This window comes from Equus caballus, chromosome 2 (genome assembly GCF_041296265.1).
Source record: "Equus caballus isolate H_3958 breed thoroughbred chromosome 2, TB-T2T, whole genome shotgun sequence".
NCBI classification, from domain to species: Eukaryota; Metazoa; Chordata; class Mammalia; order Perissodactyla; family Equidae; genus Equus; species Equus caballus.
In genome coordinates, this window is record NC_091685.1 from 24,146,397 (window position 1) to 24,173,810 (window position 27,414).

A 27,414-nucleotide genomic window follows, 5' to 3' on the forward strand; every position below is an offset into this window, starting at 1 on the left:
CCGCGGCACGGCATCGCCCTGGGGCAGGGCCTTCGCACTTGCCTCCTCCCTGCTCGGAAAAGCCCAAGAATTCCCGCCTCCCCGTGGAAGGCGGGAGAAGCACGGGAGGGCGGGCGGCCTCCTCGCTCCCCATCCCCGACGCCGGGGCAAAGCCGGCGTCTCGGCGGGCCACCCCGCACCCCGAGGATGGCCGCTCACGCCCCCTCCTCTGCCGGACCCAGGCCCCGGCTCTCTCGAGGGGCGGAGCATCCTTCCCTCCCCAACCTACAAGGCGCGGCGGAAAGACCGCGATCCTCTCCCTAGCAACACCCTCCCGCAGGGGGCCAGGGGGCGGCGGCATCCCCCCACCTACACACGCCTTCCCCCACCCCCACTGGGCGGAAGACCCGATGTCGCTCCCTTGTCTCAGGTGGCCAGAAGGCCTCCCTTTTCCTCAGCAGGGTGAGGGGCAACTGTCGCCAGCCGAGGTAGAGGCGGGGGTGGGGGGTAGGGACACTCCCCCCTCCCGCCGCCATCACCTCAGGGACGAGAACAAGTCCTTCTCCCAGCAGGGCGAGGGCTTCCCAACCCCTCAACGGGGCGGACGGGTATGCAGCCCCTTGGAGAAGCAACAGGCGCCCCCATCCCCCTCCCAAGCGCGGAGTGCCGACCCCCTCACCCCTCCCGCTCTTCACCTCCGGAAGCTGGGCCGAAGCCTGGGCGAGCACTGGGCCTCACTCCGCCCCCAGCGCCATTTTATCGCCCCCTCCCCGACCTCCCCCACCCCGAGGCAGCCCGGCCAGCGCCAGGGGGAGGGCAAGCAGGCAGTGATTGGCAGAAAACCGCCCCGCCTCTTGGAGGGTTGCGCCCCGCGCAGGCGCCGCAGCCCCGCCCTCCGCCCTGCCTGCCCCGCCTACTGGCTCCACCCCTTGGTCTCTCATCGACCCGCTCGACTCTCTGCTGCGCTTGACTGTTTCTCGGCCACTGCCAGGCGGAGAAGGGTCCAGGCCGACGAAGCCGAGCGACGAGCTCAGCTGATGCAACCTAACCGGACCCGCGTGACAGTTCCCGGCACGCGGCGGCGGCGGCGGCGACCGAGGAAGGGCGCGAGTGCCTCGCTGAACGCGGGAGACGGGGGCGACGGAGCCATGGGAGACTCTCCGAGCCCTGAAGAAAAGCTGCACCTTATCACCCGGAACCTGCAGGTCGGGCCTCAGGGTGGGAGATGCGCCGTTGGGGTCTGGGGGCCCGAGGTCCAGTGATCTAAGCCCCACTATCAGGTCCTAAATGTGTGGGGCCGGGGACTCCGCGCCAAGGCAGCTCAGAGAGTCTGCAGCCCTCATTGCCGGTCGGTCAGGCAGTCAGAAAGCCAAGCAGCAATTATGTGGGTACTACAGAAATCACAGTGGGCTCACTTTCTGTGTGCAGTTACCTGGTGTTGACCAGACTTTGAATCCAGGACTCCCACCCTACCCGCCCTGTTATGCGCCAGGCGCTGGGGATACTCAGGGCCCTGCCCTCCCAGAGCTTGTCTGGGAGGAATCAGATGTTAAAAATGACCCATAATCCAAGTACTTGATTACAGGTGAAGCTTGTTCTGGAAGGTACTACACGTGGAGCTTTGAAAGGAAATTAGGGGAGAGGGCTGGGGTAGTGTCAGGGAAGGTGGAGGAAGTGACCTCTAAACTGTGCCCTGAGGATGTGGGTCACCTCTTCACTCCCATATAGTCCTGCTGTTACCGGGAAGTGCCGAAGTTAACCAGAGGAAGAATGAGGGGAAAGCATTTCAGGTAGAAGGAACCCAGGTCAAGACCCCGTGGTTCAGAGAGAAGGCTAATTTGGCTGGAGTAGAGTGAGTAAAGTGTGAATCAGCCACTTAATAAATATTTATGTTGTTCATTCCTTTGCCTCTTGCAGGCCTCTGACTGTTGTCACATCAGGAAAACTTTCCTGCCCACTTTATTTAAATTACAAGTCCCCTGCCATCAGAACCGTCTCATTCCTTGCTCTGCCTTTTTTGTGGTGGTGTTTCTCCATAGAACCTATCACCATCTGACATACTATACATTTTACTAGTTTGTTTAGAAGGGGTAGGCAGGGACCAGATCATAAGGGCCTTGTCTAAAATTGGGGTGAGGGCTGGCCCTGGGCCTAGTGGTTAAGTTCAGCCTGCTCGGCTTCAGCGGCCTGGGTTTGGTTCCCGGGTGCAGACCTACACCACTCGTCTGGGGCCATGTTGTGACAGTGACCTACGTACAAAATAGAGGAAAATTGGCAACAGATGTTAGCTCAGGGCAAATCTTCCTCAGCAAAAAATTAAATAAGTAAATAAAATTAGAGTGAGCACTCTAAGAGCAGTGATACACTGGTTGAGCCACAGCTTGTTTTTTCCTCTTTTTTGAGATAAAATTCACATACCATAAAATACACCTATTTAAAATGTACAATTCACTGGGTTTTAGTACAGTCACAAAGTTGGCAACTATCACCGTTATCTAATTCCAGAACATTTTCATTGCCTCCCAGAAAACCTGTACCCATTAGGAATTCCTGCCCATTTCTCTCCTTCCCTGAGTCCTAGAAAAACACTAATCTACTTTCTGTCTCCACCTATTTGCCTATTCTGGACATTTCATATAAATAGAATCATATAATATGTGGCCTTTGTGTCTGACTTCTTTCAGTTAGCCTAATGTTTTCAAGGTTCATGCATACTGTTGCACCTATCAGAACTTTATTCCTTTTTATGGCTGAATAATATTCCATTATATGGATATACCATGTTTTGTTTATCCATTCATCAGTTGATGGACATTTGGGGTATTTCCATTCATAACTTGATCTTTTTTTTTTAAAGATTTTATTTTTCCTTTTTCTCCCCAAAGCCCCCTGGTACATAGTTGTGTATTTTCAGTTGTGGGTCCTTCTAGTTGTGGCATGTGGGATGCCGCCTCAGCATGGCCTGATGAACCATGCCATGTCCGCACCCAGGATTTGAACAAGTGAAACCCTGGGCCACCGAAACAGAGTGCACGAACCCAACCACTCGGCCACAGGGTCAGCCTCCATAACTTGATCTTAACCAGAGATTCTTGCATGCTTCCCCTTAGCCAGATCCTTTGTTTTCTAGCCTCTCTTCATAAAAATAGTGCTGACAGAGGCAAAGGATACACAAAGCTAGGGGTGTTGACTCACTCAGATTTTAAAGGGTAAGTGAGATGACTTTTCCTTGGGTGGTGAGAACCCTCCAAGTGTCCAAATAGTCAGGGGCTTGGAGAATGCAGAATCAACCTCCAAATGGCTTGGAACATAGGATTTTAACAAGTCCTGCTAATAGTTGATTCAAACCAGCAAAACAATTTTTGTCTATCATGGCTTTCAACAGCCTCCCTAACCATCACTTGAAGAAACACTGAAATCTTTTTTATCAGCAGTATACTGGCCTGTTAGAATTTTTCCAGTATTGTCTTAGGGCAAAAGGAAATCATTAAAGAATTTGAACAGTGAATGAGTTAATCAGATTTTGGGTTTTAAGATCTCTGTGGCTGCTTTTTAGAACTTAGAGAGAGCAAGAGTTGATATGGGAGACCTTTTAGGAGGCTAATACAGTAGTCCTGGTGTGATCTGATGGTGGCCTGGACTAGGGTGGTGGCATAGAGACAGAAGTAGGAGGATTTAAGAGCTATTTCAAAGTAACTGATGCAACTTGGTGAATGATAGTACCGTTTACTAACCTAGAGATGAAACCATAAGTGGAAAAAGATGCTTGGGGAGTGAGGCAGGAAGGGGAGAGTATGAGTTTAATTTGAACATGTTGAGTTTGAATTAACTGGGCTGGTAACAAGTAGATGGTTCTATATATATGGGTGTGAAGAGGAGATTTGGGAGTTACTAGCTCATGAGTAGTAACGGAAGCAAGGGGATCAGTTAGGGAGAATGTAGAGTAAGAAGAAGAGAGATAGTGGCTGACCCTGTGGCCTAGTGGTTAAGTTTGCCATGCTCCACTTCAGTGGCCTGGGTTCAGTTCCCAGGTGCAGACCTACAACACTCATTGGAGGCCATGCTGTGGTGGCAACCCACATACAAAGTAGAGGAAGATTGGCACAGATGTTAACTCAGGGCAAATCTTCCTCAGCAAAAGAAGAAGAAGAAGAGGAGACATAGGGCACCAAGGATTGCTAATATTTAATGATTAGGAAGACGAAGAGCAGCTGCAAAGCAGTCTGAGACCCAGCAGCCAGAGAAGTAGGAGAAAAACTAAGAGGATAAAATAGAGGAGACCAAAAGAGGAGAGAGTTTCGGGAGGGAGTGAGGCCTAAAAAATATTCGTTGAATTTAGCAACATGGACGCCATCTGTGATCTTAGCAAGAGCATTTTCGGTAGTGTGATGCTGTATGAATTCAAACTGGAATGGAAGATGAGGAATGGAGACTAGAAGTAGAGGCAACTATTTCCAGAAGTTGGCTGTAAAAGGAAGGAGCGTGAGTTAGAGGTATTTGAAGGGGAAGGTATGGTTAAGGACGTGCCCCCTTCCCCTAACATCAGTGTCATTTCACTGGAATGGTATTAGCAACTGCACCAGCTTCGGTTGGCTCTCACTCAGCGCTGAGAGCATAGCTGGACCTCCCTGCTGACCCTGAGCCTGGACCCCAGTGACACATGCCTTTGTTTTCCTTGTCACAGGGTAAAGGATGAGCAAGGTGGGGCACCAGCATTAAACCAGCTCTTCTGCTTCCACAACAGGAGGTTCTGGGGGAACAGAAGCTGAAGGAGATACTGAAGGAGCGCGAATTGAAAGTTTACTGGGGAACGGCAACCACAGGCAAGCCCCATGTGGCTTACTTCGTGCCCATGTCTAAGATTGCGGACTTCCTGAAAGCAGGATGTGAGGTAAGAACGAATGTTATAAACCAAGCACTTGCCTTTGGGGAATGGCCAAAAGAGAGACTTACCAAGGGCAGGGCAGGGAGGGGGTTTGCTGGTACTTGGACAGATTCACATTTTGGTGGCCCCTTATCTCCTATGTCCAGGTAACAATTCTGTTCGCCGACCTTCACGCGTACCTGGATAACATGAAAGCCCCATGGGAACTTCTAGAACTTCGAGCCAGCTACTATGAGAATGTGATCAAGGCAATGCTGGAGAGCATTGGTGTGCCCTTGGAGAAGCTCAAGTTCGTCAAAGGCACTGATTACCAGCTCAGCAAGTAAGTGCTTGATCATCCACCCTCCTCATGGCTCTGGTGCTTCTAGCTGATTACAGGCTTGTGAGTCCAGCACTCTTTAAATTTGGATTAGAAGCTGTTTGGCTCTACCTGTTTAGAACCATTTTAAAATGTATACCTTTTGTCCTTTTAATTCATCCATCAAAACTGTACTAACTAGTAAATGCCTAGGAACTGTCCTGTTTGCTGGAGATACAAAGGTAACCATAAGAAAGTCCTTGGCCTTGCAGAGCTCACAGCATATGGGAGAGTGATGATGAACAATTCAGCCTCCCTTTCCCCTTCCAGCCTCTGCAAATAATGATAAAAGAAATGTGAAAGAAAACATTTCACTTCTTTCTCACCTCCCCAACAATTTGTATTGCTTCTTATCTTTGTCAATTTTTTTCATATTTATAATGTTAGCATACATATGATTTTGTGTCCTCATTTTTAAACTTACAGTTTCCTAAGAAACTCCCCCATGCTACCTCAGAGTCTCCACGTTTTTTTATTTTTAAAACCTCTCAGGGACCGGCCCAGTGGCACAGCGGTTAAATGTACATGTTCTGCTTCAGCGGCCCGGGGTTCTCTGGTTCGGATCCCGGGTGCGGACATGGCACTGCTTGGCACGCCATGCTGTGGTAGGCGTCCCACATATAAAGTAGAGGAAGATGGGCACGAATGTTAGCTCAGGGCCAGTCTTCCTCAGCAAAAAGAGGAAGATTGGTAGCAGTTAGCTCAGGGCTAATCTTCCTCAAAAAAAAAAACACCTCTCAAATAAACCATGTATCACTCTACTAGTCACTTTTGCATTTAAACCCTTACAATGCCTTTTTAAGGTAAGCATTGTTTTATCCCCTTTCACAGATAAGGAAATAGATTCAGGTTGTTTCCCAAGTTCGTACAGCCAGTGAGTAGAAGAGCCAGGATGTGAATCCAGATCTCTTGCTTACAAGTCAATTTCTCTTTTTACTGCATCTAACATAATTTTCTTTACCATTCCCCACTGTTGCATAGAAACATGTAAAGCATATCAACATCCTTATGTAAGCATCCTTCTATGAATCTACAGGCGTGGTAAAGTGCCTGAGATTTCATTCATTTTTACATTTATTCTGCATATATTCATGGAGCACTTATTATGTGGTAAGCACTGTGCTAGGTGCAGAGTATGCAAAAGTAAATTAAAATAAAAGTCCTTGTCCTAAGGGGCTTATATTCCAGTGAGGGAATACAGAGGTAAAACAAATAAACAGGTTATATATATAGTGTGTCAGATGTGATAGGTGCCACAAAGTAGGCAGGCAGGGGGAGAGAAAGTTCTCAGGGGAATGGAGAATTTCTGTTTAAATCGAGTGGTTAGAGAAGACCTCTATGATGTGATAACATTAGCCAGAGACCTGAAGAAGGTGAGAGAGTGAGTCATGCAAATATTTATTGAGTTCTTACTGTATGCCAGACACTGTTCTAGGTATTGAGATTATAACAGTGAATAAGGCAGGCAAGGTTTTTATTCTCCTAGAATTGAACAAAATTTGGGGTATGGGAAGATGGGATAAATAAAACTATCTTGCTTCAAAGTCACTTTGATCTTTTTCTGTATACAAAAGCGACTTCAAAGGAAGATGGCTTTGTAAGTACATGTATTGATGCACTCCCTATGTTCCATACACAGCAATGATGCATAAAAATATAAAAATTAAAAACCAGAGGACATAGCCAGGTTCAGAAATAAGCTAAACATCTCTGTGGTAACAGAAACAATTGAAATGCAGATTGGTAAGTTGGGCTGAAGTTACAGGTCTGCTGTGTTCCGGTCTAGAAGCAGTCAGTGAGAACAAACCAGGCTTACTGCTTAAAGTCAGAGGATAAAGTAGAGCTTTTCCCCTTTTCTCATTCCCACCTCTACCCCTCAAGTAGAGCCCAGGAGTGGAGGCACTATTGGCCACCCCCCTGGGTCTTTAGGGACTTTTATCTAGCTTCAGGGCTACAGAGAGTGGAGTGTGTGCATGCCAAGAATTGAACCAAGCTGCCTACCACTTATGAGTGTTATATGCCTGATATTACCAAAAAGACATAAGCTGTAAAATGCCAGGGAATTATATCCACTAAGAAAAGGAAATTATAAAACAGAAACAGGCAGAAATGAAACATAAATATATAGAAATAAAAAGAATCATTTGGAAATCTTGAAAATGTAAAAGTCAGTCGTTAAAGTAAAAGCAATGAAACAAAAAACCCACAAATTCACTGTCAGTAGAGAAGATCAACTCTAGACTGAACACAGCTGAAGAGAAAATTAGAGATTTGAAAGGTAATACCAAGAAATTCACCCAAAATGCAGCCCAGAGAGATGGGCAAAAAAACTTTAACAGTGTTTGAGATGTGGATAAGGACTTTTGTTTCCAGCAGTCTGGCAGGCTAGGTACTCTGACCCACCCTTCTGCTTAAAACTACTAAAAATGCTGGATAAAATATTGTTTCAGCAGCCGGCCCCATGGCCGAGTGGTTAAGTTCACGCGCTCTGCTTCGGCAGCCCAGGGTTTTGCCAGTTCAGATCCTGGGCGCGGACATGGCACCGCTCATCAACTCATGCTGAGGCGGTGTCCCACATGCCACAACTAGAGGACCCACAACTAAAAATACACAATTATGTACCAGGGGGCTTTGGGAGAAAAAGGAAAAAAAAAAAGAGTTTAAGAAAAAAAATTTAGAAAAAAGAATACTCAGTGGCCAGAAACCAAGTGAAAGTGAGAATACAGAGAGATACTGTATTTCAGTTAATCTAAGATGTCTTTAAAAATAGTGCTAATTAATCTATAACATGCCATTGTTTAAAAGACTCATCTAGATTTCAGAGATGTTAAACAGTAAAAAAAAAAAAAAAGCATCTTAGAATCTATAAAATATAGATTTTATGAAATACTGAATATAGTGTTCATAGAACACTGAAGACTTCTTGTACCTTGAGGGAGCTCATTGAATTGCATGCACTTGAACTTTGGTTTTCGTGGCCTCACACAGCATCATGGGAAAAAAAGAGAGAGAAAAAGATAAGAAAACTAGAGTACTAGGCCAGGAGGTCAAATATTTGAATAATAAGTATTCCAGAAAAGAGAATAAAGAGTCAGAGGGAAGGAAATCATCATTGGAACAATTTAAGAATAAAATAATTTAAGGAAATAATTAAAGGACATGAATTTCCAGATTGAAAGGGCCTGTCCAGTACCTAGCACAATGGATGAAAACAAACCCACACTAAAGCACATTATCTTGAAATTTCAGAACACGGGGGCCAAAAACAAGTATTCTACAAATTTCCAAAGGGACAAAAGAAGACACATACAAAATGTCAGGAATCAGAACAGCTTTGCATTTCTCAAAAGGAGCACCGAAAACCAAGTGATGAAGCAAAGCCTTTAAAATTCTGAAGGAAAAGAATTCCCAACCTCAAAATCTATACCCACCCAACCTATACCATTCAAGTGTAGCAGTAAGATATCTGAAAATATTTATCTGAAAGGAAATATTTTCATGTTTTTGTTGGTCATTTATGTTTCCTCTTCTGTCAAGTGTCTATACAAGTGTTTGGGCCCATTTTCCTACTTTTTTTTTTTTAGGAGTTCTTTATGTATTCTGGATACCAAATCCTTTGTCATTTATATATCATGGGATCAAAAATTAACCACTGGAACGGAACAGAGAGTTCAGAAATAGATCCTCACAAATATGGAAACTTGATATATGACAGAGCTGGCATTGCAGATCAGAGAGAAAAATGAACTTTTTAAGAAAAAATGGTGCAGACAATTGGTTATCCATATGGGGAGAAAAATTATCCCTCTATTCCAAGTGGATTAAAGATTTCACTGTAAAGGCCAAACTATAAGACATTTCAAAGACAGTATATAAGACTCTCTTATGGGGAAAAAAAAGGGGGCAGGCTGGCCCTGTGACCAAGTGGTTAAGTTTGCATGCTCTGCTCTGGTGGCCCAGGGTTTTGCCAGTTTGGATCCTGGGCACGGACATGGTACCGCTCATCAGGCCATGTTGAGGCGGTGTCCCACATGCCACAACTGGAAGGACCCACAACTAAAAAGATATACAACTATATACTGGGGGGATTTGGGGAGAAAAAGAAAAAAAAAGAAAGACTCTCTTATGATCTCAGGTCAGGGAAAATTAAACAAGACACACCAAAAGCACAAATCACAGGAAAAGATTGATGAATCCAACTTCATTAAAATAAGACCTTCAGTATGTCAAAAGTGAAAAGATAAGCCACCAACTGGGAGAAGATAGTATTTGTAACACTTATAACAAGCGAAAGATTACTATCCATTATTATATGTCAAAAACAACAGAATCAACTGTCAAAAAATGAGTCAATCCAGTAGAAAAAACTTAAATAGGCATTTTACAGAAGAAACTGAGTGACCAATACGAATATGGAAAGATGCTTAACCTCCTTGGTTGTTATTCAAAGAAATATAGATTAAAAGTGCAGTGAGAAACCATTCATGCTTGCCAAATTGGCAAAATATAAAATAATGACAGTATTAGGTAATAAAATTGATAGAAGAAACTTTGGAAAATAGTTTAGCATTATCCACTAGTGTTCAGGATACAAATCCCTTATGATCCAGAAATTCTACTGCTTGGCACATATAAGGGAACTTGCACACATACAACAGGATACACATACAAGAATATTTACAACACATTGTTTAGAGACACAAACATAGTATAAAACTGGAAAGAAGTACAAAACTTCAGGATGGTGGTTACTCTGGAGGAGGAGAAAGCAGGACGGGATCATGGAGGGACGCACAGAAGCTTCAGAAATAATTAGGTCTTTTTTCTTAAACTGAGTGACGGGTTGTTCTTAGTGCCGTGGAGTGGATTCCAACTTCTAGTGACCCTGTGTACAGCAGAGCGAAACCCTGCCTGGTGTTTTTGCGCCATCCTCTCACCTCTGGCACTGTATTAAACAATTAATAGTGCTGTATCAGACAATGCTCCACCAGTATTCATAGGGTTTTCATGGCCAATTTTTTCAGAAGTGGGTGGTCAGGTCCTTCTTCCTAGTCGGTTTTAGTCTGGAAGCTCTGCTGAAACCTGTCAACCATGGGTGACCCTGTTGGTATTTGAAATACCAGTGGCATAGCTTTCAGTGTCACAGCAACACGCAGCCACTACAGTAAGACACTCGACAGACGGGTGTTGTGGTTCCCTGACCAGGAAGTGAGCCTGGGCTGAGGTGGTGAAAGCACCGAATCTTAACCACTAGACCCCCAGAGTTAGTGGTGGGTCAATATTGAAAGAACAATATTCTTAATATTGTTCATTATTGTTTACATGTATTTAAGTTAAAAAAAAATAAAAGATATGGAAGGTAGATTGAGAAAGTCTGATGTCTATTTAATAAGCATTCCAGAAGAAGAGAATGGAGGGGAATGGCAGAGAAGCCCTATTTCAAGAGATAAGTGAAGAAAAAGATTAATTAAAGCCATCTATAAAAAGGAAAAACATAAAAATGAAGTCGTGTTTTAAAGGAGTGGATGGACCGCTCACGTTTTAGAAGCTACCAGGCAGTGTTCTCTTTGAAGGACTTAAGATGGGGAGAGTGAATTAATACGCTTTAGGATTAAACTGAGGCCTGGGCCCATTCTCACAGCTGCCCCTCTTGTTTCCTCTTCAGAGAGTACACGCTAGATGTGTACAGACTCTCCTCCCTGGTCACACAGCACGATGCTAAGAAGGCTGGCGCCGAGGTGGTAAAGCAGGTAGAGCACCCGTTGCTGAGTGGTCTGCTGTACCCCGGACTGCAGGTACTTAGGAGGGACGGAGTTGCCCGACGACCTTTCCGCTGCTTCTAACTGCTGCTCACACACCTCTCTCAGCCCCAGTTAAACCGACGTGACGTGTGTCCTTTGACGTGTGTCCTTTGACCGTGCTGTAGGCCTGCCTTCCTGGGTTCCTCCTCCGCCCCGCCCCCACCTTCCTGGCCCCCGCTTTGACTTCTTCACTGTAAGTCCTCCCCCACCTGTCTTTCTTTTAAAAGACTGCTCCTCTCACCCACCTTCTTTATGTTAGTCATGAGCTGTTAATTGAAGAAAGTGAATTTCAGAGTGATAGGTGAAAATAAATTTTAGGCATGATCTTATTTTCCATTAAACAAAACAAACACATCATATTTTGTGTATGTGCATATTTGTATGAGCAAGGAGAAAGATCGGAAAATTCAAACCAAGCTATTAATACTGATTACAAGCTCAGGAAGGTAACATGAAAATGTAGACAGACTTAACTTTTTCTCTGTGTGTTTCTGTAATGTTTGATGTAAGAAAATCAGGTCATCCCTTCGTCATCGCCAAGTGATCTTTCCAGAGGTTAAACTCAGAGACATTCTGGATCTGCACTGCCCACTATGGTAGCCTCTAGTCATAATCCACATAATATGTGGCTATTAGCTATTAAAAGTAATTAAAATTGAAATTTTTAGTTCTTCAGCTACATTGGCTATATTTCAAGCGCTCACAAGCCACATGTGGCTAGTGGCTAACCTATTGGACAGCATGGATAGAGAACATATTCATCGTCACAGAAAGTTCTATTGGACAGTGCTGTTCTAGATTCTTCCTGCTTGCTTGCCTTTCTCTTCCTCTCCTTCTTCCTCTTCCCCCATCCCATCAAACACTAAGTTTTATCAGTTCTACTTCTTCAAAATCTCTTGAATTCATTCCTGCTCTGCATCCCCACTGACTTGGTTCATTGTTATTTCTCACCTGGACTCTCACAGCAGCCTTCTAGCTATTTTCTTTGTCTTCAGCCTGCAGGCGTCCACTCCATGCTCTGCCCTCTTGCTGGTGTGATCTTTCTGTAGAGCAGGTCAAGTTTCTCCCCTTCTTAGAAGCGTTCACTGGCCAGGATGATGCTAGGTACCCTAACGTGACATTCAGGGTCCTAACCTACTTTTCTAACGTCTTCACTAACCACTTCCCATATCCCTTGAAGTTTGTGGTTTTGCAAGCTGCGTTGCTCATAACTTCCCTGAACACTTCACACCTCTGTGCTTTCTCACATTCCATTTCCTCTGCACAGTGAAAAACATCTGTATATGCAAAACCAAGCTCAGACCACAGTCTGATTCTAGGAAGCCTTCACTGCCACCTGTCTGACCAGTTGGAGAGAATCATTTCTTTCCTTGTGTTAGCGTTGTTTCGTAAATAAACATCTAGGTTAGCCCTTTGCACACTGTATTGAAGTGATCTGTTTACATGTCTCTCTCCTCAACTGGGTAATTGGCTTCTTGAAGGCAGAGTCTGGGTCCAGTTTATCGCTACATCCACAGGGCTGGCTCTAGGCCTGGCATGTAGTAAGCAACCGTGACTCTTCATTTACTAGTTCAGTCTTGCTTTTTTCTTCTGAGCTCTCACGGCAGTTACTTCTTATGGCACTTATTTGACGTTTATCACAGGCTGCCTTATCTGTCACAGTGGGTAACTTTGACGTGACTGTGGCTGTCTTCTCCTTCCTCCCTCCCTTCCTCACTGGATTGTGAGCTTCTGGAGGGCAGGGACTCTGCTTACTTTTTACCCCAGGACATCCACGTGGAGTACTGTTCACTGCAGGCACTCAGCAAGTGTTTATGCAGCTCTCGAGGCCAACAGGGAGGCTGAATGCTGCTTATTTGCTTCCCAGCCCTACCTTCTGAAAAATCGAGTGATTTTCAAGTGTCTGATTTCTCATACCCATACAGAAGAAACAGAGTCGCAGCTTATACTTATGCGTTTCTTTCTACAGGCCTTGGATGAAGAGTATTTGAAAGCAGATGCCCAGTTTGGAGGCGTTGATCAGAGAAAGATCTTCACCTTTGCAGAGAAGGTCAGTGTCCTCCTTCCTATCTCTTTTCTTTTGAGCCTCAGAGGTATGCAATTAAAGTTCATTGAATATGTCGCTCCCACTAGTCATAACCATATTGTATGGCAGGTGTTGTTCTCCTTGTTTGGCAGATGAGAAAACTGAGGGTAGAGAGAGTAAGGACGTTGTCCAGTATCACACAGTTAGTGATTGAGCAGAAATTAGCACCCAGATCTGTCTGGCTCAGAAGCCCCTGCTCCTGCTGCGGTCACCAGGATGCTGCCCCTAGACTGTAGGATTTGCTTCTTTCCTAATAGCTCAGTTTCCAGGGAAAGGCACTACCAGTCAGAGTTACTGTTCCTTCCCAGAGTGTTTGGTCTATATTACTCTGGATCTTACATAAACCACTCACCTCTGAGATGAGGTTTAACAGGGTTTAAAGGAGGAACTCAGCACAAACGCATAATACTTCTTTTCTGGGAAAGAACTTGAGTAAGTTGAAAGGGACTGTTGAGAAGTGGTTGGTATTTTTGAAAGCTTCTCAAAACCTCACATTGGTAGGGGTGTGGAGAAAACAGTGCTAGTGGAAATGTGTCTTCCTGCAAGGTGATTTGACATCTCTAAAATGTCTCTATCCTTTGCCCTAATAATTTTATAAATTCGTCCCAAGGAGATAATTTTAAAAATGCAATTTGAGTTATGTATAAAAGTGTTTTATCACATTATCAATTTACAGCAAAAATCCAGAAATAAACTTACATCCAGCGTAAGTTTACAATCCAGGGATTGGTTAATACATTATGATAAATCCTCACAATGGCATATTATATAACTTTTTTTTTTAAGATTGGCACCTGAGCTAACATCTGTTGCCATTCTTTTTTCTCTTTTTTTCTTCTTTCTTTCTCCCCAAAGCCACCCAGTACATAGTTGTGTATTCCAGCTGTGGGTCCTTCTAGTTGTGCTAAGTGGGACGCCGCCCCAGCGTGGCCTGATGAGCGGTGCCAGGTCCACGCCTAGGATCCCAGCTGGCAAAACCCTAGACCACCAAAGCGGAGCGCGGGAATCCAACCACTCTGCCATGGGGCCGGCCCCTATTATATAATATTTTTAAATGGTTTTTGGATATATTTGATGAACGTGGAAATGTTTACAATGTAAAGTTTTTGATTAACCCAGTATTTCTTATTATTCCGTGTTTATCTCCTGTGTTAACTTCTTAGTTGAACCTTCTCTCATTATTCCAGGAGAGATATGACCCATAGCTTGTTTTTGTGTGACTCAGAAGCTGTAAGAATAGTTTTTATATTTTTAAAGGGCTATAAAAAAAACGAAGAAGAGTAGGCAATAAAGACCATGTCGGGCCCACAAGGCCTAAAATATTTATCTGGCCCTTTACAGAAGAGTTTTGCCCACCCCTGCCCTAGAGAATACATGTATCTTTGTAATTTATTACAATTTGTTAGATATCTTTACCACTTCCCAACAATACAAGAACTTAGAACAATTTTACTCTATTTAACACCTTCCTGCCTTTTGTGCTATTGTTGTCATATATTTTACTTTGACATATATTTTAAATCCCAAAGACTTTATTATATTGTTTTTTAAACAGTCAATTTTTGTGTATGTTTACCCATACTCACCCTTTCTGATATTCTTGATTCCTTCCTGCGCTTCTGTGTCTCTGTGCTTCCATCTGGGATCATTTTCCTAAAGTCCCCTCACTTAGAATTGTATACTTGTAGTCCAAGTCTCTTGGTAATGAGTTCTTGAGCTTTCTTTTGTCTGAAAACATCTTTCTTTTGCTTTCACTGAGTGTAAAATTCTAGGTTTGTAGTTATTTTTCTTTTAGCACTTTAAAGAGTTGCCCTGTTACCTCTGGCTTCCATAATTTCCATTGAAAAGTCACCTGTAAGTATTATTGTTTCTCCCTTGCAGATAATGTATCTTTCCTCCGGCTGCTTTTAAAGTTTTCTCTGTCTCTGATTTTCAGTAGTTGGACTGTGATGTTTTTAGCTATAGTTTTCTTTGTGTTTATCCTGCTTGGATTTTGCTGAGCTTTTTGAGTCCGTGGGTTGAGGTTTTCATCAAATTTGGAATATTGTCTCCTGTTATTTCCTTAAATATTGCTTCTGTCGTGTTCTCTGTCTCCTCTCCTAGGACTCTAATTTTATAAAGGTTTGACATCTTGATCATGTCTCACATGTGTGTCATATCCTCTTCTGTTGTTTTCCTGTCTTGTGCCCTCTGTGCTTTAGTTTGCATATTATCTACTGACTTTTCTTCAAGTTCATTAATCCTGTCTTCTGATAAATCCACCCAACATTGTACTGTGCCATTTTAGAACTTCCATTTGATTCTTTTTCATAGATTCCAATTCTCTTTTGCAGTTCTCTTTTATCCATTTTGTCCATCTTTTTCTCGTTCCCGTTAACACACCAATTATATTTATTTTGACATCCTGATTTGCTTATTCCCATATCTGGATTGTTTCTGGGTCTCTTGGCTATCAGTCACTTTTTTCTGCTTCCCATTTCTAGTACTTTTTCATTGTATCGCAGACACTGTAGACATGTTGTAGAGGCTCTGGATTATGTTTATAGACTGCTGTGTTTTCCGTAGGCTGTTAGGTTACTCACTTATCACCTTGATCCTGTCAGGGTTGGTTTTAGGCTTTGTTAGACCAGATCTCTTTCAGTTTCGCCCTTACTCCTATGACGTGGCCCTTATTCTTAGGATGTGGCCTTTCTAGGGTCTCAAACTGAAATCTCAGGATGTTCACAAGGCCCTCTCTGCTTTGATTGGACCTAAACTTCAACCTCTGTCTCCCCACCACTGTGCAGCCTCTGAAGTCTCTGCTCTGGTCTCCAGCCTCCTGGAGCCTGTTCTCTGCTGGGCTTCCTGATGTTTCTCTGTATGCATGCATAGCTGTGAGTCAATCAAGCAATCAATGGAGACTTTTGCCTTAGAGTTTTGGAGGGGGCTCCCTTCTCTCCAGAAACCTTCCCAAATCCTAGCCTCCTGGCAGTCCCGACGTCCAATCTCTGTCTTCTCTGCTTAGTCAGACTGCTATTCTCTGCTTAGTCTCTTTTTCTCAGCATTTGTTCTGAAAACAACACCCTTAAGGAGAAAGCCAGGGTGAGTGTGGTGTTACCTTTGTTTGCCTTCTCTCAAGATTTGTAGCCCTACACCAGTTGCTGTCCAGTGTCTGCAGATGGTTATTTTATGTATTTCCAGCTTTTATAGTTTTTTATGTTGGGAGGGTAAGTCCAATAGCCTCACAATGTAATACTAATAGAAAAACAGTAGGGAAAAAAACCTTTGTTTATATTGTGATCATCCTTGAAAAGTTATATATTCAGTAGAAAAAAGATTGGAAGGAATGTATCAAACAATTAAGTGCGTAGCCAAGTGAGATGAGATTGGGGCACCGAGGAGGAATATACTAATGTCTGCTTTTGTGTTTCTTTCTAACCCCTCAGTACCTGCCTGCACTTGGCTACTCAAAACGGGTCCACCTGATGAATCCTATGGTTCCAGGATTAACTGGTAGCAAAATGAGCTCTTCAGAAGAGGTAAGTCCCAACTCTGTCTTGAGTTTAGAAATCTTCTGCAAGAGACAGAGATTGAGCACTCAAAAGAACAGTGACCTGGCTAACTAGAATTCTCAAATATTTGAATTATTAGGAATCTTAAGTTATCTAATTAATCCCAGTGGTTCTTGAGTATTGAAGGGCTCAGGAAGCAGTCCTGATGGGATCCAATCATATTTTTAACAGTTTTACTGCTACTAATAAAAAGCACAAGCAAAAGTAATTTCTTCATTTATAGAACTGTGATAAAATTCAGCCTTATTAATGAGAAGCCTTATTAATGAGAAATTACATTTCCTCAATTAGCATCTTGAATCTTAGGGTGATGTTTGATATAACTAATCTGATAAACACGATATCTTTTACTATTCAAAAGTCCTTCTTAGGGAAAGTACACTTTTGTTCTGGTCACTAAGGGCCTCGAATAGAGGAATTGGTAGAACCCAAAGATGTGAAAAGTTGAGTTCTGGGTTACCAAATATGGCTGATCTTCAGAATTACATAGGGAATTAAAAAGAAATTTTTAAAAAGTTGATTAGACCCTGTTCTTAGAGATTCAGATAAAGTGGTTCTCGGGAACAACTCAGGAATCTGTATTTTCTTTCAAATCCTACTAGGTGATTCTGATTGAAATCACGTTTGGGCACTCATCTAGTTCTTTAAATCTGACTTCTTGATCTTTGATCAGAGACTGGTAAATATATGCGTGGAAACTGTTGTTGTTATTTTTAAAGGAATATATTCATTCCTTTTTCTCCCACGTTGAAATGCTCCATATGTCAGTTGTTTCACTATATCTTGTCCCTGGAAATCGGTGCTAGCAGCAGTTCCCAAACATGGCTGCATCGGAGTCACTTGGAGAGCTTTTTTTTTTTTTGAAGATTAGCCCTGAGCTAACTGCTGCCAATCCTCCTCTTTTTGCTTAGGAAGACTGGCCCTGAGCTAACATCCATGCCCATCTTCCTCTACTTCATACGTGGGACGCCTACCACAGCATGGTATGCCAACTGGTGCCATGTCCGCACCCGGGATCCAAACCATCGAACCCCGGGCCACCAAAGCGGAACGTGCGCACTTAACTGCTGTGCCACTGGGCTGGCCCCTGGAGAGCTTTTTAAAATACAAATGCCTAGCCCAATCCCAAGAAATTTTGATTCATTAGGTTTGGCTGGAGCCCAGTAATTTGTATTTTTTTTTTTAAAGATTTTATTTTTTTTCCCTTTTTCTCCCCAAAGCCCCCTGGTACATAGTTGTATATTCTTCGTTGTGGGTCCTTCTAGTTGTGGCATGTGGGACGCTGCCTCAGCGTGGTTTGATGAGCAGTGCCATGTCCACGCCCAGGATTCGAACCAACGAAACACTGGGCCGCCTGCAGCGGAGCACGCGAACTTAACCACTCGGCCACGGGGCCAGCCCCAGTAATTTGTATTTTTAAAAGCACTCCAGGTGATTCATATACAGTCATATGTAGACTAGAATTTGGTAACCACTGAACATAGATGAGCATGTGCTCTCTCACTCCAAATAAGAAACAAAGCCCAGTGCTCTAGAAAGGAAAAATGGCTCCAGATAATGTATAATACTCGGTGTTGGTGATTGCTGTGAAACAAGTATCCTCGCACTTCGCTGATGGTGATGGTGATTAGTATACCCCTTTCAGAAAACAGTTTTGGGCCTAACAGTTTTTGGTAGCTGAAGGAAATAATCCTAGAGGAGGCGGAAAAAACCCTCTGCAAAGATGTTCATCATAGTTTCATACAATCATGTACCGCATTACAACATTTCGGTCAGTGACAGGCTGCATGTACGATGGTGGTCCCATTAGATTAGTACCATACAGCCTAGGTATGTAGTTGGCTATACCATCTAGGTTTGTCTAAGTATGCTCTATGATGTTCGCACAACGACACCATCACCTAACAAGCATTTCTCAGAGCATATCCCCGTCATTAAGTAAAACATGACTGTATATAATTTTGTAAAAATTAGAACATATCTAACAGTTTAGAAATTATTGAATAAATTATGTTGTTACTAATAATTGGGAATATAATACAGCATAAAAATTATAGGTGAAGACTAGGTAGCCACTCAGAAATACTTATGATAAGTCTTAAGTGAAAAAACAGGACATTTATTCTCTAACTATAAATTTGTAGTAATTCCATATCCTGTAGGCAAGGCCAGGGAAGAACACAGAAAAATTAAAATAGTTTTATTTGTTGAGTGGCAATATTATGAGTGGTCCTTCACTCTGATTAATTCTGCTTTTGTTAAAGTTGTTTAATGTTTAAATCTTTGTTTAAAAAAATTAAATTCCACAGCTTAGTTGAGCATATTCTCATTTTCAACCACTAGAGGTCCTCTTCTCCTCATTGGCTTCTAGGATTCTAAGATTGATCTCCTTGATCGGAAGGAGGATGTGAAGAAAAAACTGAAGAAGGCCTTCTGCGAGCCAGGGAACGTGGAGAACAACGGGGTCCTGTCCTTCATCAAGCATGTCCTCTTTCCCCTCAAGTCTGGTAAGACGCCCCCTGTTTTCCTCTCCCAGGCCAGGCTGAAAGAGCAGAACTGGTGCTGTGGTCACACTTGTGATTGGTCGGAGATCTTCCTCTAGGGCCAGCTTCCCTGAGGCCCTGCTCTGCTTTCTCATATACTAATGCGTGATTGGAGTTGGGCTATCATTTAGTTGTCCGTGTGTTTGTTACCAGGTTAGGTTCTAAGTGGAGTGGCAGGGTGGGCAGAGGTGGTAGAGATGAGGGTTGGGGCAGGCATGTTGAACTAGAGGAATACAAAAGAAATGTAAGACGTGATTCTTCCCCTTAAGTTTGGATGCTCTCTGGGTATATGACATTGCCACTCATCCAATTTAAAAAACAATACAATCCCATATAATAAAGTTCAAAATATATGGCAGAAACTACAAACAACCATACATTTGGAGTAGGAATGCTGACTCTTCATTATCAATGAGTTTGTTGGTGTGGATCCTTTTTCTTATAGAGTTTGTGATCCTTCGAGATGAGAAATGGGGTGGAAACAAAACCTACACAGCTTACTCGGACCTGGAAAAGGACTTTGCTGATGAGGTAATACCAGAGGAGGAGCAATCCCCACTGAACTCACTCTCACAAACCTCTCTGTCTTGCCTCAGCCAGGTTTCTAGTTGTGTGCCTCAGCGCTCTGTTTTGATGCTGTGCAGGGCTTGATGCTCTTAATGGCTTAGATGAGGATTCGACTGGTTCACAAATTAGGTGGGCAAATGGCACAAAGCCAATATATTGATGTCCTAATCACTCTCCAACAGACTTAACCTGGAATGAAGGACCAACCCTAGCAAGATGAAGCATTTCAGGAACAGGTGAAAATCCAGGTTCCAAAAGAGACACAACTATAAAAGGACAGAATAGAGGATACTATTCATTTCAACAAACAGTTTACCAGAAGACTTACTAGGTGCCTACGTGTTAGGCACTGTGGTAAAGGCTGGCATTACAAAGAGGATTAAATCCTCATGAAGCTCATAGTCCAGTAAGGGGTGTAGACATGTAAACAGATAGCATTCACTGTGCTGCTGTACAATGAAGACACATACATGGTCCAGAAATAAAATAGGAGGAAGGGATAAAATGGCTCTCTGGGCAAGCTTTGTGGAGGGGACAAGATCCAAACAGTTTCACTTGAGGATTAGGAGCTCATGAGGAAATCTGTGAGGGAATAAATAGTGCAAAGACATGGTAAGATGCAACAGCGTGGTATATAAAGAATCACAAGTAGTTTGGCCCGATCAGAGTCTAAAAGGTGAGATGGAGCATTGTGGGAGAGAGAGGCAGGGCCAGGTCATCAAAGGAAGACGTAATAATAGTGTATATGGGCAATAAAATGGGGGGTTTTGATTGACTGAATTTGAATTGAATCGGCAAAGTGACAGGACTGTCAGAAATGTTAATGAAGTCTTGGCCTAAGTCATCAGAAATGTAGAGTCTGGAAGCAGGGAGTTGAGAGTCCATTCAGTGCTCCATTGTTCTGAGTACGTTGGGGGTTGTGCATTCAGTCCTGGACTTCAATTTTTTTTTTTTTTTTAAGATTTTTTATTTATTTTTTTCCTTTTTCTCCCCAAAGCCCCTCTGGTACATAGTTGTATATTCTTCGTTGTGGGTCCTTCTAGTTGTGGTATCTGGGACGCTGCCTCAGCGTGGTTTGATGAGCAATGCCATGTCCGCGCCCAGGATTCGAACCAAAGAAACACTGGGCCGCCTGCAGCGGAGCGTGCGAACTTAACCACTCGGCCACGGGGCCAGCCCCTGGACTTCAATTTTATAAGGTTTATTTGACAACCTGTGGTGTGTAGGTGGGGAGAGAAAGGATGCTATGATAGGGAACAGACTCAAAACCATGTCACAAAAGCATAGTTGAAAGAACTGGGGATGTTTAGCTGAGAAGCAAGAATGTGTTCAATCATCCTCAAATACTCTCATGGGAGAGGGGTTAGGTTTCTTCTTATGGCACCAGAGGGCTAAACCGGGACTGCAGACTGTTGACAGGGAGCACAGGAAGGCATGTTTAAGTTCATCATCAGAAAGAACTTTCTAATGAGCTCAATTGTGTGAGGAAGGACAGGGCTGCCTCACTTGACCTTGGGTTCCTGATCACTAAGGTGTTCAGGCAGAGGCCAGAGGATCCCTGAAGGCAATGTCATATGAGGGTTTGAGCATCAAATAGAGGAAAAGACTTGGAGACCTCTGAGATTTGAGGGACCTTAAGGCCCATTTTTTGGATGTTTCACAGCTGTTCCTCTGAAACCCTTCTAACTACAGTCTGAGGCAGGCCACAGAACCCACACTCCACTCCTCAGCCCCATCAGTAGTCCTTTGTGGGAATAGTGAGAAGCAGTAGAAGAAACCCTGCTGATAAAAGAGCCTGGAGCACGTTATCCAAGAGTACTTTCTGTGTGGTGGACGTGCTCTGTCTGCACTAACACAGCCGCCACTGGCCACAGGTGGCTGTTGGACCTTAGAATGTGACCTCAGTGCAACTGAGTAACTGAGTTTTAATTTACATTTAAATACCCACATGAGGCTAGTGGCTACCACACCGGACAGGTCTAAAGCTTTTCTATTGTGAAAAATTAAACATTCCCAAGGAAATGAAGAAATAACATCAAAAACAAAAATGTAGACATTGTATTACAGTTATTCATACCTCAGGGATACCCCCTCAGAATATCTCAAAGATCCTTTCAGGCCAGATTTGGGATATACAAGCGCTGGTCATAGGACACAGGAAGAAAAACTGAATTACTGACTCCTCCCTTGTACTAGCGCTGCTCTCACCATTTTCACCACGTTATGTAATTTAATCCGCATTCTGACTCTGAGATACAGGTATTATTATCTTCATTTTTTAAGTGAAGAATCCAAAACTTAGCAAGGTTAAGTGCCTAGGAACTCCAGCCCCGGCCTGGTGGACTCCGGAGCCCTTGTTGGTGCTCGCTCAGCAGCCCCCAGGCCTTCGTTAATCCTTGCTCAGTGTTGCCTAGGTGAAGGTTTCTCTGCCTGTAAATGACACCTGGTTTATGCCACTACTCTAAGCATAAATGGAAGGACTAGGAGAATTTGACTAATAAAAACATTCCCCCTCTAAAAACCCTCAAGTTAGTGTGGAATTCAGGGTCAAAAGACCTGGCTCTGGGACAAGTTAGATAACCTTTCTGAACCTATTTCCCCTTCTCTGCTCTACCAGCTTCACGAGGTTGTGCTGAGGATCAAATCAGACTTGGCTGGGAAAACACCCTGCGTCCCGTACGGACATTATTCTTACTACATTCAGGTGTGCTGTGCCCGCTCGAGTGTCCCATCTCACCAGGCCTTGTACACTTTTGCAGGTTGTACACCCGGGAGACCTAAAGAATTCTGTTGAAGTCTCCCTCAACAAGTTGCTGGATCCCATCCGGGAGAAGTTTAATACCCCTGCACTGAAGAAACTGGCCAGCACTGCCTACCCAGATCCCTCGAAGCAGAGTAAGGCCACCTGGGGAGTGGAAGGGCCAGGTAGGGGGGTGACATCATCGGGATAGAGAGCCTGTCATTGGGCCTCAGAGAAAGGTCTGTCTTAAATTGAGGGCCCCAGAAGTCAGGGGGTCTGAATGTCAAGAACATCATACCCCACTGACTCCTGGAAAGGAACTTGAGTCATGTTGGTTTGGGTTTGGTTGATACTATGAGGTGATGATATCCTCACCACTGCTGGAGATGCTGGGGTGAGACACGTCCTTGGATCCTTTCAGTCTTGTTCACTAAATCCACCTCTTCAATTAAGGACACCAATTGGGTTAGACCATGAGGGGGGTGACACAGTGGCTTCTTAGGGAAGCTTATCTGTAGATTCACTCAGTTCCCTTCCATGTGCTTCTGACTGGCTCTTAGTTGGCCATCCACTTATCCGTGATGCTGAGATATTAACATTGACAGTTTTGTGTGACTCTCCCAGAAAGACTCAATAACTATATGTGGAATACATAAATGGAAACACCCAAGGGGGCAAAGCTACTACTGCCCCTCCCCTCCAGCCTAATAGCTGAGGGAGAGAATAGATGAGTATCTGGCATGCCACTTCTCAAAGGTTGCCAACCTGTTTTAAACAAGATGTAACTCAGTGGGTAGATTCTGGGGATTCTGCACTAAATCCTGCTAGTGTCCTCATTTGGTAGGAGCAGTAATTGACCCGTCATGGGGAAGGATGAGAGTTTTGACCCCTTGGGGTTTTTCTCATCCCCAGAGCCAACTGCCAAAGGCCCTGCCAAGAATTCAGAACCAGAGGAGGTCATCCCATCCCGGCTGGATATCCGTGTGGGGAAAGTCATTAGTGTGGACAAGGTACTCGTTTTTCACCACATCCCAGAGAGGCAGATAGGGGTCAGGTTTGTCTGTTTCCATCTGGAGGAAACCTGGCCTCTGATGGGAAGTAACATCCCTGAGGTCATAGTGTAAGTCAGAACCCAGGTGTCTAATTCCAGGCGTCAGGCTTTTCCCTTTGCTGCCTGGGACCTTATGCAACCAAACGCAGCCAGGAACTCAGAGTGGGGGGCGGATGTTAGTCAGAGGGAACTTGTTTATCTATTAAATCTGGTATGATGGACTCACCTGGTCTCTACCAGCTTGTCTGGACTAGCTTCAGGCCTTATCATGGATCGGCCACTTCGTTTCCCGGTATTCCCCCTCAACCCCGACCTCCAGAAAATGGTGAAGGGAGAAGGACTTCCTTTTTCCCACAGACAGGAGGTTATGCGACCCATAGCCTAGGACCATTGTTGTGGGCTTTTTCTTCTCCCAACACTGGTTTGCTTTTCACTACATAGACCCAACCATCAAAACTACTCTGAGATAACTGCTGACGCTCTTTCAGATGGTGAGGCCAGCAGTTGGCCTCCCACCTTCCAGTCTACCTAGAACTGTTCTGTAGCATGTGGCCATAATGGCAGCCACCCAGACAGTCAGGCCATTTAATCTCTGTTAGAGATTCCTTCCATGTCTTACATAAGTAATTAGGCTCATTTTACTCAAATCCTGCCTCTTGGTTGAGAGTAGAAGGTACCTTCAAGAACCATTCTCCTGTCTGCTGTCTGGGACCTGGAAAGAGAGTTCACTCTAGAAGGTTCCTCAGGGGCCTCTGAAGGGAGTGGATGCCCCTTTCTGGAGTCAGGGTTCACCAGGCCCCTGATCTAGTCCATTAATACTCTCCGGGACTGCCATCTCTTGCTGGCAGCATCCAGATGCAGACAGCCTGTATGTGGAGAAGATTGACGTGGGGGAAGCTGAGCCACGGACTGTGGTGAGCGGCCTGGTGCAATTTGTGCCCAAGGAGGAGCTGCAGGACCGACTCGTCGTGGTGCTCTGCAACCTGAAACCCCAGAAGATGAGAGGAGTTGAGTCTCAAGGCATGCTACTGTGTGCTTCTCTGTGAGTGAGGACTCAGGGTGGGGCATAGGACTGGGGAAGGCCAAGAGGAGCGGGGAATTGGCCCACATGATGGCCTTCCACATGCTAGGTGGAAGCCCTGATAACACTTTCCAAAAGATGATGCATGAATTATTTCTTGTACAGTACTGTGAATGAAGTACTCGACCTAAAGTTAGTCTTATTAAAACAGAAATTGAAGGTTCAAAGCAGTGTGTACATACCCGTCTCACTACTAGTAAGAGGTGGAGCTAGGATTCAAACCCAGTGCTGATTGGCTGTTAAGGCCTTGCCCTCTCTGTTATGTCATACTTCCTCCCCTAAAAGCCCAGATTTGAGTCTCTCTCCTGATAGAGAATTTCACTTTAACCCAGGTTAACCCAACCCTGGTGATATCGAGATGCAGTATAGCAGTGAGGACCGCCCTGGGGCTCTGGCACTGAGAATGCCCTGAATCCCAGGAGGGCCCCTATGTAAAGGCCCTGATGCTTTGGCCTCCACGACAGCTGGAGGCAAGCAATAGCCTCACTCTTTCCTTGTCCTGTGTGTTTTTCCAGAGAAGGAGTGAGCCGCAAGGTTGAGCCTCTGGACCCTCCTGCAGGCTCTGCTCCTGGTGAGCGAGTGTTTGTGAAGGGCTTTGAGAAGGGCCAGCCTGATGAAGAGCTCAAGCCCAAGAAGAAAGTCTTTGAGAAGTTGCAGGTAAGAAGCTGTGGGTGTTCCCCTCTTACCTGGGCCACCTGGGCTGTGTTCTGGTCTGCTCTGTTACTGAATCCACAGCTGGGCCTTCCTGCATCTAAGCCCCTCTCTTCCTTCTTCATTCTAGACCCTTCTGAACGAGGTGGCTGAGGAGCATGAGGGCCCTCACATGCACTGAGCACTGACAGACTATTTGAGGCATTCCTCACTTAATCTTCAGTCCATGAGAGGAGATTACCCCCATTCTACCTGGCAGGCCAAAGCCACTCAGGTCACCAGAAGTAATGGAGCCAGGATCAAAACCCTCCCTGGGTCCCTCCTGCCCACGATCCCTGAATTCATTCATTTAACAAATATTGAGTCCCCCAGGCTACATCAATGAGTGGGGCAGCAAAAATTCACTCTCCTCGTGGAACTCACACCACATGTGACTTTTCCTAGTTAACACCTCATGGCCTCAGTCAGACAGTGTTTCTGGAGGGCACGTAGACTGCTTTCTGCCTTTCTCTGTCCTCCTGCATGGGACACATGGCTTTGTCCACTCCCTCCTTTCCTGGCACTCCAGGCTGGGTATTTGAATCACTTATTTTTTTCTGGCTATAAAAAAAAATTTTCATTGTAGAAATATAGGGAAATATATAAAATTATATATATATTTATATAAAACATAGGGGGAAAGGAAGAAAATAAAATATTCATAGTCCTGCCACCCAGAGATACTGAAAAATATCATTTAGCGATTGTTCCTTTCTGGGTTTTTTCCATTGCAGTTTGTCTTACTGTGGTGTTTATTCTGCTTTTTTATTTAACTTTATGCATGAAAAACTTCCCCATCTTCTTAAATATTGAAGGGGGAATCTTATTATGTATAGTATTGTCATGATTATCATAATTTAACCAAAACCTTATTAGACATTGAGGTTGTTCTGGGTTTCTCACTGTTAGAATGCTATAATGGATGCACTTATTCATGATTATTTTCTTAAACTAAATCCCTAAAATGAACTTACCTGAGTCAAAAGATAGGAACATGAAAGCTTTTGACAAACTGCCCTCTTAGAGAAGTTGAGTCAGTTCACGCTAGTAGTACAGAGAGTCTGTTTTCTTGCAGTCACACCACCATCACTATAATCACCTTTTTTGTTTGTGTTGTCCAGGCTGACTTTAAAATTTCTGAGGAGTGCATCGCACAGTGGAAGCAAACCAACCTCATGACCAAGCTGGGGTCCATCTCCTGTAAATCGCTGAGAGGGGGGAACATTAGCTAGCCAACCCAGCATGGTCCTCCCTTCTCCCATCGTCCTGAGTCATCTGCTGTCTCCTCAACTTGCTCGTCCATCACCCGTTTCCCCGTTTCCCAGGACACTGAAGCAGGAAGTTTGGGACTTTATTAGGTGCAGAACTTGGTAAGGGGCAGCTAGCTCACTCTTCCCAGAATCTAGGGTCATCCTGCCTGGCTGCAGTGGGAGGCTGACCTCCCAGGTAGTAATGGGGGCAGGGCAGCAGCAGGGAGGCCAGCTCTGCCTTCCTCTCTTGGCAGCTGACTTGAGAAATCTGGTTTCAATATAACTCAAAAAAAGTTTATACCACAATCCTTCTAATTGGAAAAATATTGGTTCCCAGGTTTTCCTAGAGTTATACCAGCAGCTGTGCCTCTGGCTGGGATCTGGTGCCTGAAGTGGGCTAATTACAGCTTCTCCCCAAACAGGAAATTGTGGGATTTGAGAAGGGAAAACAGAGAACCCAGTGGTCTACCAAGTGGTTGGCCGGTTTCCCCAATGCCTGCCAACCCCGAGGCTTGGCACTGGGGGGCAGGGCCTGCCCCAGGGCTCCTGGAATTTCCCTTGATCCTGCTGGGTTGGGACACTCCCTAAACCAGCTGTGTGGTGTTAACATCAGCAGTAGGGTGGATGGCACAGCCTGGTTCTTTCTTCAGAGGGGGTGGGGTACTTCTCCATAAGGCATCTCATTCAGAATCACTAACCATCACTGTCATGAATTCAAATAAAATGTCTGAACAAGGGTGTCTGGATAGGGCCTGTGTGAGTGAGCTGGACCATCTGAGGAAAGAGGAACACGAGTGTGAAGCAGCTGCTGGGCCCCTCACCCAGCCTGGGG

The 27,414-nt window shown here is 44.4% G+C and overlaps 2 protein-coding genes across 7 annotated transcripts in view; one reads left to right on the forward strand and one right to left on the reverse strand.

Moving 5' to 3' along the window:
* S100PBP (S100P binding protein) overlaps positions 1-12,125 on the reverse strand; it is a 41,448-nt gene extending 29,323 nt beyond the window's left edge. For 3 of the 6 annotated variants that reach the window (XM_070260478.1, XM_070260477.1, XM_023634197.2), the window contains exon 1: positions 675-897. The gene's annotated coding sequence lies outside the window, so the exon portion shown is untranslated. Of the gene's footprint in view, positions 1-518; positions 649-674; positions 922-11,974 lie in introns of those variants that run through there. The other 3 variants (XM_005607244.4, XM_023634214.2, XM_014737295.3) reach the window with 3 other exon arrangements.
* On the forward strand, positions 1-27,320 carry YARS1 (tyrosyl-tRNA synthetase 1). The gene is made up of 13 exons (XM_023634189.2): positions 1-1,184; positions 4,724-4,870; positions 5,011-5,186; positions 10,888-11,017; positions 12,993-13,073; positions 16,535-16,627; positions 19,032-19,167; positions 19,649-19,734; positions 22,530-22,665; positions 23,423-23,520; positions 24,410-24,603; positions 25,158-25,299; positions 26,454-27,320. The coding sequence occupies exons 1-13, from the start codon at positions 390-392 to the stop codon at positions 26,562-26,564; spliced, it is 2,325 nt and encodes a 774-aa protein (XP_023489957.2). The 5' UTR covers positions 1-389; the 3' UTR covers positions 26,565-27,320.
* Positions 27,321-27,414: the final 94 nt, after the last annotated feature.